This window comes from Clavispora lusitaniae (assembly GCF_014636115.1).
Source record: "Clavispora lusitaniae strain FDAARGOS_655 chromosome Unknown tig00000223_pilon, whole genome shotgun sequence".
Taxonomy (NCBI): Eukaryota; Fungi; Ascomycota; class Pichiomycetes; order Serinales; family Metschnikowiaceae; genus Clavispora; species Clavispora lusitaniae.
This window is the reverse complement of record NW_027093981.1, coordinates 567,438-581,915: the sequence shown is the minus strand read 5'-3', so window position 1 is coordinate 581,915 and position 14,478 is coordinate 567,438. Positions and strand designations below refer to the sequence as shown.

At 38.1% G+C, this 14,478-nt stretch overlaps 6 protein-coding genes across 6 annotated transcripts; 3 read left to right on the top strand and 3 right to left on the bottom strand. All coding sequences in view use genetic code 12, as the record gives it.

Annotated features, from left to right (window-relative positions):
• Window positions 1-233: 233 nt before the first annotated feature.
• On the top strand, window positions 234-1,190 carry FOB63_004598 (uncharacterized protein; the record flags this gene model as incomplete). Its single annotated transcript, XM_002614134.2, has 1 exon — window positions 234-1,190. One exon carries the CDS (start codon window positions 234-236, stop codon window positions 1,188-1,190), a length of 957 nt encoding a protein of 318 aa, XP_002614180.2.
• Window positions 1,191-1,241: 51 nt separating this feature from the next.
• Window positions 1,242-2,351, bottom strand: ASC1 (40S ribosomal protein RACK1; the record flags this gene model as incomplete). Its single annotated transcript, XM_002614135.1, has 2 exons — window positions 1,242-1,667; window positions 1,824-2,351. The coding sequence occupies 2 exons, from the start codon at window positions 2,349-2,351 to the stop codon at window positions 1,242-1,244; spliced, it is 954 nt and encodes a 317-aa protein (XP_002614181.1).
• Window positions 2,352-4,140: 1,789 nt separating this feature from the next.
• GCN3 (translation initiation factor eIF2B subunit alpha) lies at window positions 4,141-5,130 on the bottom strand (the record flags this gene model as incomplete). Its single annotated transcript, XM_002614137.2, has 1 exon — window positions 4,141-5,130. One exon carries the CDS (start codon window positions 5,128-5,130, stop codon window positions 4,141-4,143), a length of 990 nt encoding a protein of 329 aa, XP_002614183.1.
• Window positions 5,131-7,228: 2,098 nt separating this feature from the next.
• FOB63_004595 (uncharacterized protein) lies at window positions 7,229-7,438 on the top strand (the record flags this gene model as incomplete). The annotated part of the gene is made up of 1 exon (XM_066102414.1): window positions 7,229-7,438. The coding sequence occupies one exon, from the start codon at window positions 7,229-7,231 to the stop codon at window positions 7,436-7,438; it is 210 nt and encodes a 69-aa protein (XP_065958264.1).
• Window positions 7,439-11,310: 3,872 nt separating this feature from the next.
• Window positions 11,311-13,806, top strand: DOA4 (ubiquitin-specific protease; the record flags this gene model as incomplete). Its single annotated transcript, XM_002614138.2, has 1 exon — window positions 11,311-13,806. One exon carries the CDS (start codon window positions 11,311-11,313, stop codon window positions 13,804-13,806), a length of 2,496 nt encoding a protein of 831 aa, XP_002614184.2.
• A 38-nt stretch (window positions 13,807-13,844) lies between these two features.
• OCA6 (protein-tyrosine-phosphatase) lies at window positions 13,845-14,438 on the bottom strand (the record flags this gene model as incomplete). The annotated part of the gene is made up of 1 exon (XM_002614139.2): window positions 13,845-14,438. The coding sequence occupies one exon, from the start codon at window positions 14,436-14,438 to the stop codon at window positions 13,845-13,847; it is 594 nt and encodes a 197-aa protein (XP_002614185.1).
• Window positions 14,439-14,478: the final 40 nt, after the last annotated feature.

The window sequence follows — 14,478 nt, the reverse complement described above, 5'->3', positions numbered from 1 at the left end:
AACAAAACATAAGGCGCTCCTCATCTGAGACAGAGTCTTTGACTTCAACCGATATTACCCCCAAAAAGAAGAAGATCGAGGAACTACAGTTTTTCAATGGCCAAGACCCTTCAAAACTCAAATTAACACTGCTGCGAATTACTTGTTTGCATTTTCATCTGTCTACCAACGACCGCCTTGTTTTCGGTGGTGACACATCGGGAAACATTGGAATCTGGTCTGTGGATCAAACTATGGAGGAAGACGAACCTCTAATAATCACTTTCAAGCCACATGGAAAGTCAGTATCGAAATTCTGTGAAATCCCTCACAATCAGTCGCAGGTTTTGTCTTCATCATATGATGGCTCTATAAGAATTACGGACCTTGCTAAGCAACAATCCATTGACATTTTATCCCTTGATGACAGTGATGGGGAAGCAATAGGTGTATCTGACACCTGTATGCCCTCAGGCCAACCTAGCCTCCTTTATTGTACTACGTTGGACGGCCGATTGTATCAGTTTGACATGAGAGAGAAACGGAGGATACACAATACACAAAAAATGATGCGTCTACATGATAAAAAGATAGGGGGATTTTCTGTGAACCCCAACCGAGAATATCAGATTGCAACGTCTTCCCTAGACCGCTCGCTTCGACTTTGGGATTTAAGGAACGTATCCAAAAGAAATTCCTTATCTGAACTAGACAATGATACGGCATCTCCACATTTCTACGGAGGATACTCATCAAGGCTCTCAATTTCAATAGTTGATTGGAATTCAGAGAATCATCTAGTATGCAATGGATATGACAACACGATTAGATTATTTGATTTGAGTGGGAATAGTAAGACTTCCAACGTCAACGACTGGAAAAAAGATTTTGCACTCCATAGAGGACACACCGGAGGTGATATCACTTATGCTATGAAACCCTTCAAGTCTATTTCACATAACTGTCAGACAGGAAGATGGGTATCGATATTGAAAGCCCGCTGGCAGAAAGATCCTCAAGATGGTATTCAGAAGTTTGTTATTGGAAACATGAACCGAAGTTTCGATATTTACACTCAAGAAGGGTCATTGATTGCCCAATTATTTGAACCTGAGTTCATGACGGCAGTTCCTTCTGTCGTATCCTTTCACCCAACGCACAATTGGATTGTTGGAGGCACTTCCGCTGGCAAGGTCTACTTGTATACATAGAACATAAAGAATTATATTGATTTGAATACCCCTACGATTAGATTAGCTAATTTAAGCGGAAGAGGTCATAACTTGCCAGACTCTGATGATGTTGTCAGTGTAACCGGCGAACAAGTTTTGACCGTCAGCAGACCAAGCCAAGGAGATAGCCTCTGGGTCCTTAGCGTTAGGGCCAACAGTGAACTCTGGCTTCAATTCGTCCAACAAGGTTCTCTCTTGCAAGTTGAAGATCTTGATACCAGAAGAGGTAGCAGCAGCCAACCAGTATCTGTTTGGAGAGAAAGCCAAAGCGTGAACCTCAGAAGCAGCGTTCAAGGTGTACAAGGTGTCGTTGGAGTTCAAGTCCCACAAGATGATAACACCGTCCTTACCAGCAGAAGCGTTCAAGGATCCATCTGGAGAGATGGTGATGCAGGAAATGTAACCAGTGTGACCAATGAAGTCAGCGTTGAGCTTGTAGTCGTTCAAGTCCCAAGACTATAGAAGTTAGTAAATCTTTCAAAAAAAAAATAATCGGAAAATCAGAGATCTTGGTGATAAAGAATGTCTCATTCAGAGCTTAAGCCCCGTCTGAAGTAGCAAATATAGTAAACATCATCTTTCCGCAAAAAAAAAAGAAAATCAAAAACATACCTTAACAGTCTTGTCCCAAGAAGCAGAGATAACAGTAGAGTTCTCGTTGTCTGGGGAGAATCTGACAGCAGAGACCCAGTCCTTGTGGCCGGTCAAAGTGTGCATACATTCACCAATGGTGTTCCAGACCTTGACGGTCTTGTCACGGGAAGCAGAAACGATTTGTCTCAAGTTTCTGGCAATAGAGACAGACATAACGTCACCAGTGTGACCGTCAAATCTCTTGGTGGATTCACCAGTCTCCAAGTCCCACAATCTCAAGGTCTTGTCCCAAGAACCAGACAAAGCGTAGGCACCGTCAGCAGAGATGGTGACATCTTGGACGATGTGAGAGTGACCAATGAAAGACTTCTTTGGGACACCGTATTGGTTGTCCTCACCACCAGTCAACTTCCAGGCAATCAAAGTCTTGTCTCTGGAACCAGACAACAACAAGTCTGGCTTAGTTGGGGTGGTGGCCAAAGATGTGACCCAACCGTTGTGACCTTCCAAGGCACCTCTCAAAACCAAAACTTCCTGGTTAGACATTTCAAGTAAATTGTAGTTAATGTTAGAAAAAAAAAGTCACAAAATTTTTCAACAGTGCACCTAGAAAAAAATTGTTTGATCACGTGAGAGCCATCAAGCAAATAACGTTCTGAAATATACTGCGTAACCGTGCTCGGGATTACTCCATATTGTAGTGACTGTTTTTACCGAAAATTGTTACACAAAAACGCGATTTGTAGTTAGAGTTGAACTAGGTTGATGTACTCCATTTTTTTTGATGCTCCAAGTTTACAGCTGCTTGCGTAATATGATGATAATGAGGATTGACAATGTAGTTGATGATGATAACTGAACAATTTGTATAATATGGACGCAGTCCGCCTCCATGTATTAACGTTTGTGTTATCGCGTTTGTGTACATAAAGACGCACTTATCAGATACCTAAGTAGAGAGAGTATTGCAGTATACAATGAGCGAGAGGATTGTGGTACTCAGCGGAGGAACAGCTACCAATGAACTTGTTTCTGTTTTCAAAGAAGTATCCTCTCATGTCACATACGTCTTACCCATTCTGGATAACGGTGGATCGACATCAGAAATCATACGTGTCATTGGTGGACCTGCCATAGGTGACATACGTTCCAGATTGACAAGACTAATCCCAGATCTGAAAGTAAAGCTTCGCGATCTCCTTAGCTTTCGACTAGATTCCGACCCTTCTCGGGCAAGGTCACAATGGAATGAAATTGTTGAAGGAACTCACCCTTTGTGGAACGGTATTAATTTGTCGACGAAAGAAATATTTCGAGCTTTCATGGTTCACGTTCACGTTGAATTATTGAAGAGATCAAAGATAACTTCAAACTCTACCAACAATAGGCAATTTCGCTACGAACTTGCGAATGTGGGTAATCTCTTTTTGACGGGTGTTCGATTGTTTATTGGTTCCTTAGATTCTGCCATAGAGTTGTTCATGAAATTGACGGACATCGATCCACACATTGAAGTCTTACCATGTATTAACACAAATTTCAGCTACCATATTGGGGCTATGCTTTCAAATGGTTATCTTATCACCGGACAGTCTCAGATATCACATCCATCTACTGTGAATGAGGTTTATCCCCCTCCAATACATCACACGCGACCACCTACACCAACTCACGAAATTCAATTGAAATTGAATTATGAGGACAAAAAAGAAGACAACAGGGATTCGTCATCTGACGAAGAGCTGGGAAACATACCACAGTACACTCACCCTGAATTGAAGAAATCTCAACTTCATTTCAACAAGACAGAAAACATTGAACCACTCCTTTCTCCAATAAAAAGAGTTTTCTATATATCTCCCTATGGGCAGGAAATTTGTCCTACAGCGCAAAGCAAAGTCACATCAACTATGGCCAATGCTAAAGTAATTATTTTCTCCATTGGCTCCTTGATGACGAGTGTGATACCTATCGTAATCCTCAAGGGTGTCGGTAAAGCAATCGCTCAGCAACTGAATGTTCAAAGAAAAAAGATATTGTTACTTAATGGGTGTGAAGATCGTGAAACATATGGCATGGAAGCCGTTGATTATGTCCGAATTATCGTTGAACTGGCTAATTACTCTCTTACTAAATCCAATCTGGATCAAATTGAGAATTGGGACAGATTCGTCACTCATTTATTCTATATTCAGCAGCCTAATATTCCTGTCGACACAGGTTTCCTCAAACAAAAAAATATTACTTGTGTTGAAATCCAGAGAGATAAAAACTTCCAAAATTGTTATGACAAATATGACCTTCAAAGAAACTTGCTCCAAGTTTCCAGAAGTGATTAATCGTACCACATCTTGATTAACTCTTCTGAGACTGCAGAAGGAGTTAAGACTCCAAGATCAGTAATCAATGCTGTTATAAATTCATGAGGAGTAAAGTCAACAAGCTGCGTCTTAAGAAACGAATCGTCACCTTCATTTTGTGTCTCATCAATCATTCTTGACATTTCCCGCGGCAAATCATTAGATGCTAAGGGAAAGAGCCTGACAAATTTGTGTGATTCTGTAACGACATAGAATGGTTTGTTATTGGCTTTAGCTAAGCAGCCAATCTGATAGGAACCGATGTGATTGATAATACCACCGCTTTCAACGACACCTTCAGCGCCTACCATGATTTTATCGGTTTTATGAAGCATATACCCCACAGCACTATCCACAATAACCTCAACAGGAATGTCTGCTTCTCGAAGTAGTTTAGCCATATGATAGCCCTTTCCTGTGGGCCTAGCTTCAGTTACAATGACCTTAAATCTCAAAAATTTTTCAGTCCTCGCTTTTATGAGAAGCTGACAGACCACACGAGAGTAAGAATGCACTAAAATCGTATCATCATCTTTGATAAATGGTACGCCAAACTCGGCTGACTTAGCTCTTGATTCTTTTGCTCTTTGAACAAAGAGTTCACCGTTCTCTACTAAATTCCTTTTGCAAGATTCCCAGTCAGAGTACAAATTCGTATTCCTGGAGACGAATCTCATAAATAAATCACATCCAGCGGATAGGGATATGGCATTTGAGATCGACAGTTTCAATGTAGAGATATTCGACTTAACCAAATTGATCAATTCACTTGAAGTCGAAGGCTGTTTCACGCGCAACATTGTCACGAGTGACTCAATGGCCGCAATAGGCATGGTCATATCTTGGTCATCCTCCAAAAACTTGAGATAAGTTTTTGTGATATCAAATTCGGTACCAGACATTTGTATTTTTGAAGAAGACTTCACAGTGAGTCTCTTTGTTCGACTATGAAATGCTCGGTACATACACTACCGAGTATGAACTAAACACATCCTTAACTAGTAGAATTCCACTACTTAAAGAAAAACATTTATTTTACTAACAGTTTAATCATGAATACCTCAATACTGTAACGTGAAACATCCAAACTCTATGTTAACTACATATAGTCATGTGTAAAACTCGTTAGACTTGCAGTTAAAACATACTATACAGAAAGATGCCTTTATCTCCTCCGAATCAATTGCAAAGTCTCATCTCGTTATATACATCATAAGTAATGGAGGGAGCCACACCAATCTCAGTATATCTCTTCCCCAGTCAAGATAATGTATGCGAAGAGCTATGTACACAGATTTAACTGAACAAGATTAGATACATTCTGTTTATCAGCTATTGCCGTACAAAGAATCAATTTTGACGCTTTTCAACAAATGAAGTGTAGGCTCATTCTCACGAGTACACAGTATAGTACTGTTTACAACTTCAGAAGGAACGACCGCTTATCATCTTTCAAGGAAGGTCTTGCCAATGCCTCCTTCTTAGCTACAACCGTCAAACTAATTTTAGTCACTTCGGCAGCTATTCGGCATTACCGCATTACAAGTATTTAAAAGTGCAAATAGAACTCTATCCCAAAGAAAACAAGATTGAACGAACAGTAACAAGCTAATAGTAAAAATATATCCCCGTTATTGACCTCAATTAAACTTCTCCAGGGAATAGCAACAACAAAACCCAAACATCATCTACATCCGGTGTACACTTCGTCATCCTTAAAGAGTTCATATTCGAATCTCCCAAGTTTCATCCATACTCAAAGTTCATTACATAATACTCGTCGCACTTAATCTTCGTTCTACAAAATCTCACAACTGATTTCTTAATATTTATGGAACAAAATAAGTACTCCAATAAAATTTTCAAAATCAACTAAAAACTATAATGGCATATATGAAATAAATTATTATTCTTTCTCTTGAGTTGAAACACCTTAAATTCATCTTTATACAACTCCATTAAATGTAGCACGTACATACACATTTAATATACCACTACTCAAATTCAAAAAACAAGAAAAATTCTATCTTCATGTGAATGCAATAATAAGTCATATTTAACGTTAACATAATATTCTAATTATTTAGTTACTTTTTGTTCAACAAAACTAAGTAAGCTTAAAAATAATTATCGAAACAAAAAATCATAAGACCATTTATCACAAAACGGATAACGTACTAGGGTTAACTAAATTTAAAATTAAATTCACCTAAATTAAATGGACAGACATATTTGATAACTATTTTAATCTCCAATGGATTGCACAGCCAATTCAGATTTAGAAGTTACTTTACCAATATGGTATACAAACCGGTAGCAGCATACCTAATGTACTTTACAATATAATTGTCGTATTATCAAATAAAATCATATAAAATATCAAATATATACGATGCGAACAACGTATATACGCATCCAAGCACATGGTTTCATGTCTTACACTAAGGGGTTTGTTAACATCTCTATCACCTACACATATTATTAAAAAAATTTAAATGATCTCCATCAACGACAAATTCATCGCCATTATGTTTGATGGTAAACATCAAATTGACATAAAGTAATATTCACTAATGTAATAGATATCTCTCTTCAATATCTTATTGAGAAAATAAGTCCGTAATGATTCTTTCAAATTGTTTACCCTTCACCTACACATTAGATATTATGCTCTCATGGAATAAAAAAAGTTTAAGATATACTAGAAGAAAAATATCAGACACTGTCAGAACTGAAATGGACCATCAATCGTTAAGGACCACAAAAATATAGGTTGACAAGTTAGATTTCATGAATAATGTTTAGTATTTTACTCATTTAAAACTATTTCCGAGTAAACTCTCTCCAATAAATTTATAATAATAGTAGTAGAGGATAACCGAATAATCAAAAAGATTTCAATAGAACAAGTGCTATAAAAAATCGTTTGGACGTCTACCATCGTTTACAAATAACAAAGATAATTAGGTCTGGATTACACTATCTTTATGTATTTACTTTGACCAAGTAAGTGGGCGTCCTTATTATATTACTTGCGTTTTGACAGTGGTAAAGAAACTACTAATGGATTTCTGTTTCTTGGAAGACACAGACATGAATGTGGCCCACGAAAAATTCTTCGTGCATCTTATCGAAGCGGAGAATCGAGGCGAAAGGAAGGAAAAGACAAAGAATTCAGGCGAAGGTGTAGAGATACAAGGGGTAATCCAGGCCAACAGAAGAAAAATACAGGTACAAGAGGTCAATCCAGGCGATGCAAAAGTACAAGTTTAAGAGGTCAATTCACGATTACAGGCGCCAGTTTCGTCTGGCGAGAAACATTCAGGCGGAGACAGACACACCGGGGGCAGTCATTAAGTAGAGGCTTTTGAATCAAATAGGTAAAGTAGATTAATTTGTCAGTTTTACCGCCAAAACATAGTTATGTCTATTTATAACTTAAATTTAGTTATTAACTTTATAAAAGGTGGTCATTTACTGTAATCCTTATTGAGCTATATAAAAAAAATGTATGTAAGGAATCGGTTTGTTGACTATGAAGAAGTTCGTTTTTTTTAATTATTGTATACATGTTTGTTGTCTCTACATATCAACCAGGAACAACCGAAAGTATGTTTGTATAAGATTTTAATTTATTAAATTTTACTCACAAGTCAGGACTATCAATATTCTTCATTGCTTCTAGTTATTCTAACTTTTTTCTACAACTGTAGCAATATTAATTATTTTAGATACATCCAGATGCGTAGCAAGATTTCATGGCAGCATCATTATTGATACCACTATTCAGTGTATAATTTCTTAGGATGGCTATTTAAAATGAAATTATATCTTTGATACCCCTTGGGACTCCATATAAATGTTATCATGGCATATTGATATATTCTGGTGTACCTCTAAGTTTCCTACTCTATGTAAATCTTGGAAGAAACTAAAGATTATATAATGCATAACAATGTGACCACAAAGTTATTGTAATTTTTATGGTTGTTCTATGGTAACTTGCTGTTATTTTTCTTTCATCAAATGAAGCATGCAATTTTTTTTATGGTTATATCACTTTTCTTTAAAAAATGGTTACATTATTTGATAGGTCCTATCTATTGTATCTGTTCTTACGATTCATACTTACTGGTAATTGTTCTATGAAAAATAATCATTTCTTGGGTATTGAATACATTTTATTCGAGTGTTCGATTTGGAAACAACGAATGAAAATAATCAAGGACAACTGACTTAGTAGTGGGTCAGACAGATCATAGCATTTTTGCCAGAGAGCGATTTCTACATTCTGTTTCTTAACTAAAAGCTTTGTTTCTTATCTAAAAGCTTTATGGCTGATTTTTTTTCTGTATTTTTATTATTTTCACATTGAGGACGGAATTGTTTCATTTTCAATATGGAGAATCTTTATCTCTTGATTTTTATGACTATTTATACATTGTTGCTTTTTTCTTTTTTCTGATTTGTCTTGAGGTTGTTGTTGACTTTACTAGCTTCTATCTTGGTGTACTTGATTTAGAACAATATGAAAGGGCTCTTCAATATCCTATAAATTTATTTGCCGTCCATTGACGCAGATTTATTTTGCTTTCCCTCAATATCGCAGTCGTGGTTGACTTGGGTCTGTGTTCTTACTTTTTGCAGTACATAAATGTGTGTGAGGCAAACTAATTTGGACTTGTTGTTTAGATCATCTTCAGACTGTCTGGACATTTTGGTGAGTATGAATCACATTACAGCCACCATTTACACCTACCACAGGTTATTGACCTCAACATCATGCAAAAAAAAAACTATCTGAAACTATTCAAGTAATGAATTTCAGAGACAGTGAGGACTAGGATGGATAGCTTGAGGTCCAGCCCGTGCTAATGCAGTTGGGGTCTAAAACATTAGACAGCTAATATTACTCATAAAGACGACGTGGCCAACATATCTAATACTGAAGCAGGTCATATACCTAAGAAAATAGTAGGTATAATTAAAGCTCACATTAAGAAAGATTCTCTAGCTCTAACTACTGCTTCATATTTAGGTGTTCTATAATAACCATTAGTTAATTCTAATAATTTATATGTATCTTCTATTTTATTTATATTTCACATATAAGCTTTATTATTAGGTTTTTTATTAATTTTACCTATACCTACGCTTTAAACCTCTCAGCCATACATCCTTACCTATTTATTACCTTTATATTATCGGCAAACCAGATTTGTCTGTCACTACTACACACACCTCTTTAGAGAATATTGCTACATCCACCTATTCAGCCATATAAAGGTCCGCTCTTTTAAAACGGACGTATATACACTTGGACATGTGTAGATCGTTTGCTTTCGGTGCCCATGTTGGCTAAGAATAGTGCATGTGTCTATATATTTATCGTATGATTGAATTCAAACTTGCTTCCACCCGTAAATGAAAAAACCTACCAGGATATATATCCTGTCATTAATTAGATGTTCCTCCAAAAGCGTGGTTCGCGCATGGAGAAGTAGAATCACAGACTATCTATTGCTTATATACTCCGTACGTTCTTTAGCCCGTTCAAATTTACCTTCGATTAATAGAGTCCTCGCCATTGAACAGTGCAGTTTCATTCACATCATATTACGATATCAAGAATGACCTGAAAGAGTGCAGAAACAGTTATGATTACTTATATGCACACTGATGAGATAGAGGAAGATGTACATATTTCAATACATATGGAGGTATTGATAATTACTGCAACGATAACAAAGATGGAGCACAATGCCTGACTGATGGATGTCAGTAGATATATATATATATGAAACCGAAATGAGAACCGCGTCGAATTCGAAAGGGAAAGTCTCACCTTCGTCTCAACTTGAGTAAAACAATTTTTGCTACAACAAACACAATTGATAAGATACAGATAACCAGAACAAATACACAGCCGCGTCTTAGGTTGATACACTTCCTACTCATTGGTTCCTCACACACAATAGGATGCCATGCATCATAAATAGTTTGGCATCCTGCAAGAATGATAGAGGCGATAGCCCCTTCAAGGTTAAGCAAATTGTCAGTTCCGATTACCAAAGCAACTACGAAAGCATAAAACACGAAGACGCATAAAAACGCATTTGACATCTGAATCGAAATTTAGGCTTTAAGGTTGGCAAGAACAGTCTTTTATACAAGTGTGGGGGCAGAACACACAAATCGTACCGGATGTTAATGTGCACGCGTGCGGGAGTAAGAAACATACATATCTCCCGTGTACGAACCAAGGATTTCAGGGTGAGAATAGGACATTTTCGCTTCGCGACTTTCGGAGGATGTGTACGGGCGCGAATTTTGATGTGAGGATGCGAATTTGGCTAAACAACTTGCGAAAATCAAGTTTTTGAAAAGGTGTACTTGTAATCATGGAATTGCGAATCAGATATTTTTTATGCGACGACTGAAATTGCAAGTGCGAATTTGGTAACGCGATCGTGAATTGTCAGTCAGCACGCGCGAAGCTTGATCGAAGGACTGCAAGTGTAAGTACAGCTTTATTGTGCGAAACCCCATATCTCGCGTGCGAATTATAAATGTCTTTTGTGCGATTTGGAGTTTCAGCGAATGTGAATTTGGAAAGTGAGGTGGGTGTCCTCTGGACTATAGAGGTGTGCATGTATGATTTGCTAGCGAAAAGTAAACATGATGTGTCGGCTTTTGAAATAGCTGGTGCGGATTCACACTTCAACGTAGCGTATTTAACATTGTTGGAAAGCGAATTCAAAGTTTCAGCGTACGAACTTCGAAGTTACCAGATGCAAATTAAGGGAGAAGCAGAATGCGAACTTCTGAGCGATCTTGTGTGAATATCCCCTCTGGGCCATGCGAACTCAAGTCCTTGGCGATACGAATTTAACGAAGATCACTGCGCGAAATCGAAAATTCTTGGGCACGAAATTGAAATTTCCACTTGTGAAATTAGAACTTCACGCGGGCGAATCTATAGAGTTGCTTGTGCGAATTTGAAACCTTTTGGGTACGAACTTTGATTACAAGGTGCAATTTCGACCTTTTCAATTTACGAATTCTGGAACGGGGTATTCGAATTTGGGATGTTGGACATGCGACTTTATCGTGGGAAGTACTGTATGACATATTATTGTTGATCAATGCCACTATTCGCCACGCAGAATGATCTTCCATTAGGCCCAGCAATGACTATTACACCTTCAATCTCGGAGCTCGAATCAACCTCCAAGTCGGTTTTTGAACACATAGTCCCATCCACGACGAAAGGCAGCACATTAGTTGATCATGTTATCACATTGCTTGAGAATTTCAAATTCCAGGCCGATAAGCACAAGAAGCTAGGCTATTGCGATTATGGAGTGGCATTTGTTTCCTTTCGAGTTAGTCAAATGCTTCTTGATTCTGCAAGTGAGCTCAATCTGCCAAAAATTGAAAGCTTCTTGATTCAGATTCGAGAGGCCCTTGAAAATCAACGAGGTAACTTCAACATTATGTGTGCATGCATTCATCAGGAAGCTAAGTCTGTGGCTGATGACCCATTAATGCAACGATTCTCAAAGTTAAAGGGTAATATCAACGGAATGGATGTTTCTCAGTACAAAAAAAGTGACAGTATATCTCCTCAATGTTTGAATCAATTGATCAGAAAGATACCCCAAAGTATTTTGCTCCTTGACTTCAGAAGCAAGAAAGAATATTCTTACAGTCATATCAACTTCCTGAATGTTGTGAATATTGAACCATCCTTGGTAAAGCTGTTGTTAGAAAAACAACCAAACGCGAAAGACTCAGACCTCGAAGATTGTTTGAGAAGCAAATTAGAACCTGAGAAGTTCGCCATGTTTAGCAACAGACATAAGTATGATATTGTTGTCATCTATAATTTGAGGTTCGGTGGTGCAGCTAGTGATCGATTTATTTCATTGGAGCAACTGCTATTAAATGGTGACAAGGATGGGCTTGCGTATGCCAATCCATTCCTTAAGCTAATAGACTTGCTCATGTTCCGCACGAAGTATTTGAGTTCAGTTTTGCGTCAGTATCCTCTTTATCTTAGTGGTGGGTTGCATAAATGGTATCAGACTTTCGGGGAAGGCAGCTTAACTAATGTGGTCTCCAATGACTCTACCTTGAACAAATTGTCCCAGAAACCTCTGGATGGCACGCAGGCTATGAAAAACAGTATTTATCTTCGAAATTTCAGTGACTATTTGATTAGTGCTCATTCACATTCCACGGATTATAGCGCGCTTATCCCAGAATCCGAAGGTGTTAAGGCGAATTCGGATTCAGTCATTCCAGCTTCCAAAATGGAACCTGCTTCTCATAAGGGAGTGGATAGTTCCCCTATGAAACTTATCTCTCGGCCTAAGACAGTTCAGGAGGTCTCTCGGAAAGTGGAGAAGAACAATGCACCAGCGGGAAGACCTCAAACAGAAAATTCTTCAGATGATTTCTTGAAACTGTTTGCAACGGGTCTCACAAATCTAGGGAATTCCTGTTACATGAACTGTATCATCCAGTGTCTTGCTGCTACACCTCAAATGACAGATTTTTTCTTCAAGAAAGGAGACAAATCTGCGGAACCCTCCTACAAACAACACATAAACATGAACAACAAGCTTGGCACCAAAGGTGTCATAACTACAAGCTATGTGAAGCTTCTTTCAAATATGTTGAACAACAGCGGTGGGTCATTTTCACCCAATGTTTTCAAGAAGATTATGGGCTCTTTGTCTCCGGGAGCGCAATTTGCAAATTCCGACCAGCAAGACTGTGTTGAGTTTTTGAATTACATTTTAGATTCTTTGCATGAGGATTTGAACCAGCGGGCAGTGAAGAATGCTGAGGAGCGGGCTTCTATTATGGAACTCTCAACAGAACAAGAACGTGCCAGAGAAGTGCTTCCAATTAGGTTGGCTTCTACTATTGAGTGGGAACGCTATCTTAAACTTAATTTCTCTGTCATTGTTGACTATTTCCAGGGACAGTATTTGTCACAGTTGAAATGTTTGGTATGTCAACTTACATCTACGACTTACAACACGTTTTCTGTCTTATCCTTACCCATACCAGAGAGCGATGCAAGATATCCTCGGTCTGTACTGTTGTCTCAGTGTTTGGATTTGTTTACTGAAACCGAGCTTTTGGACGACGATAATAAATGGCACTGTCCTCGCTGCAATACGTTTACGAGGCTGACGAAGAAAATTTCTATCACAAGATTACCAAAGGCACTTATAATACATTTTAAAAGATTTGGGTACGAATCAAGTGGCAGATTTAAGAAACTTGACACGTTCATAAAATATCCTGTGAATGATGAGTTGGACCTAACCTCATACTGGCCAGAAGTTGGCAGCTACACCAAGGAAGATTCATCAACTAGAATCAGTGTTGAGAAAGAACGCGAGCTACTAGCAACAATGCCAGTTAGGAACCAGAGTCCCCCTTTCAAGTACAAGTTGTATGGTGTTGTGAATCATTTTGGAAACTTGACCACGGGGCATTACACTTCTTATGTCAAAAAAGAGAAAGGCTGGTGCTATTTCGATGATGCTAAAGTGACTGTTGGTTGTGATGAATCCTCTGTTTTGACCAAATCGGCATATTGCTTATTCTATCAGAGGGTTTAGAAGTAAAGTTTATCAAATAGTCAAGGAAACGCATTTTCTCACTGTGTTTCTGAAGATTCAGTAACTCGTATCTTAGGATGGTTACCTACAACACCTTTGCTTAGGCCCACCCATAACCAGTTCACTTTCGTGTCTGTATTGATGTTAATCTCTCCTTTGAAGCCGTCAACAAAGCTTCGATCATTCACGGTAATATTAGTCGTGAAATTAATGAATTCATTAAAGATCGCAATAGAAGACCAAAACTGTAACTTTCGTAGACATGCAATGACAAGGCTGGTGACTTGTCCACCATTCAAGCAATGTAAATAGATGGGAGAAAATTCTTTATGAATCATGTATCTTAATGCTTCAAGAACAGTGCTATAACCCATAGGTACACCTCTCTTCTTACCCTTCCCTGATTGAGCACATTCGATATGAATTAATTCAATATCATTCTTCTTTGCAAATGTGTATAGTTGCGGATCTGTTTCATAGGTAATCGGGTGAGGAGTAAGAGAGATTATTGTCTTGATGTTGAGACTTTCAAGGAACGGAAAGTTAACCTTTCTAGGATATCCGCCCCGATAAAGTTCTGGTTGAACAATATTGAATCGAAGTGGCGGGACTAATTGATCCGAGCTTTCCATCACTAAAGAATTCAGTAAGTGATTTCAGGGCATGTGTATG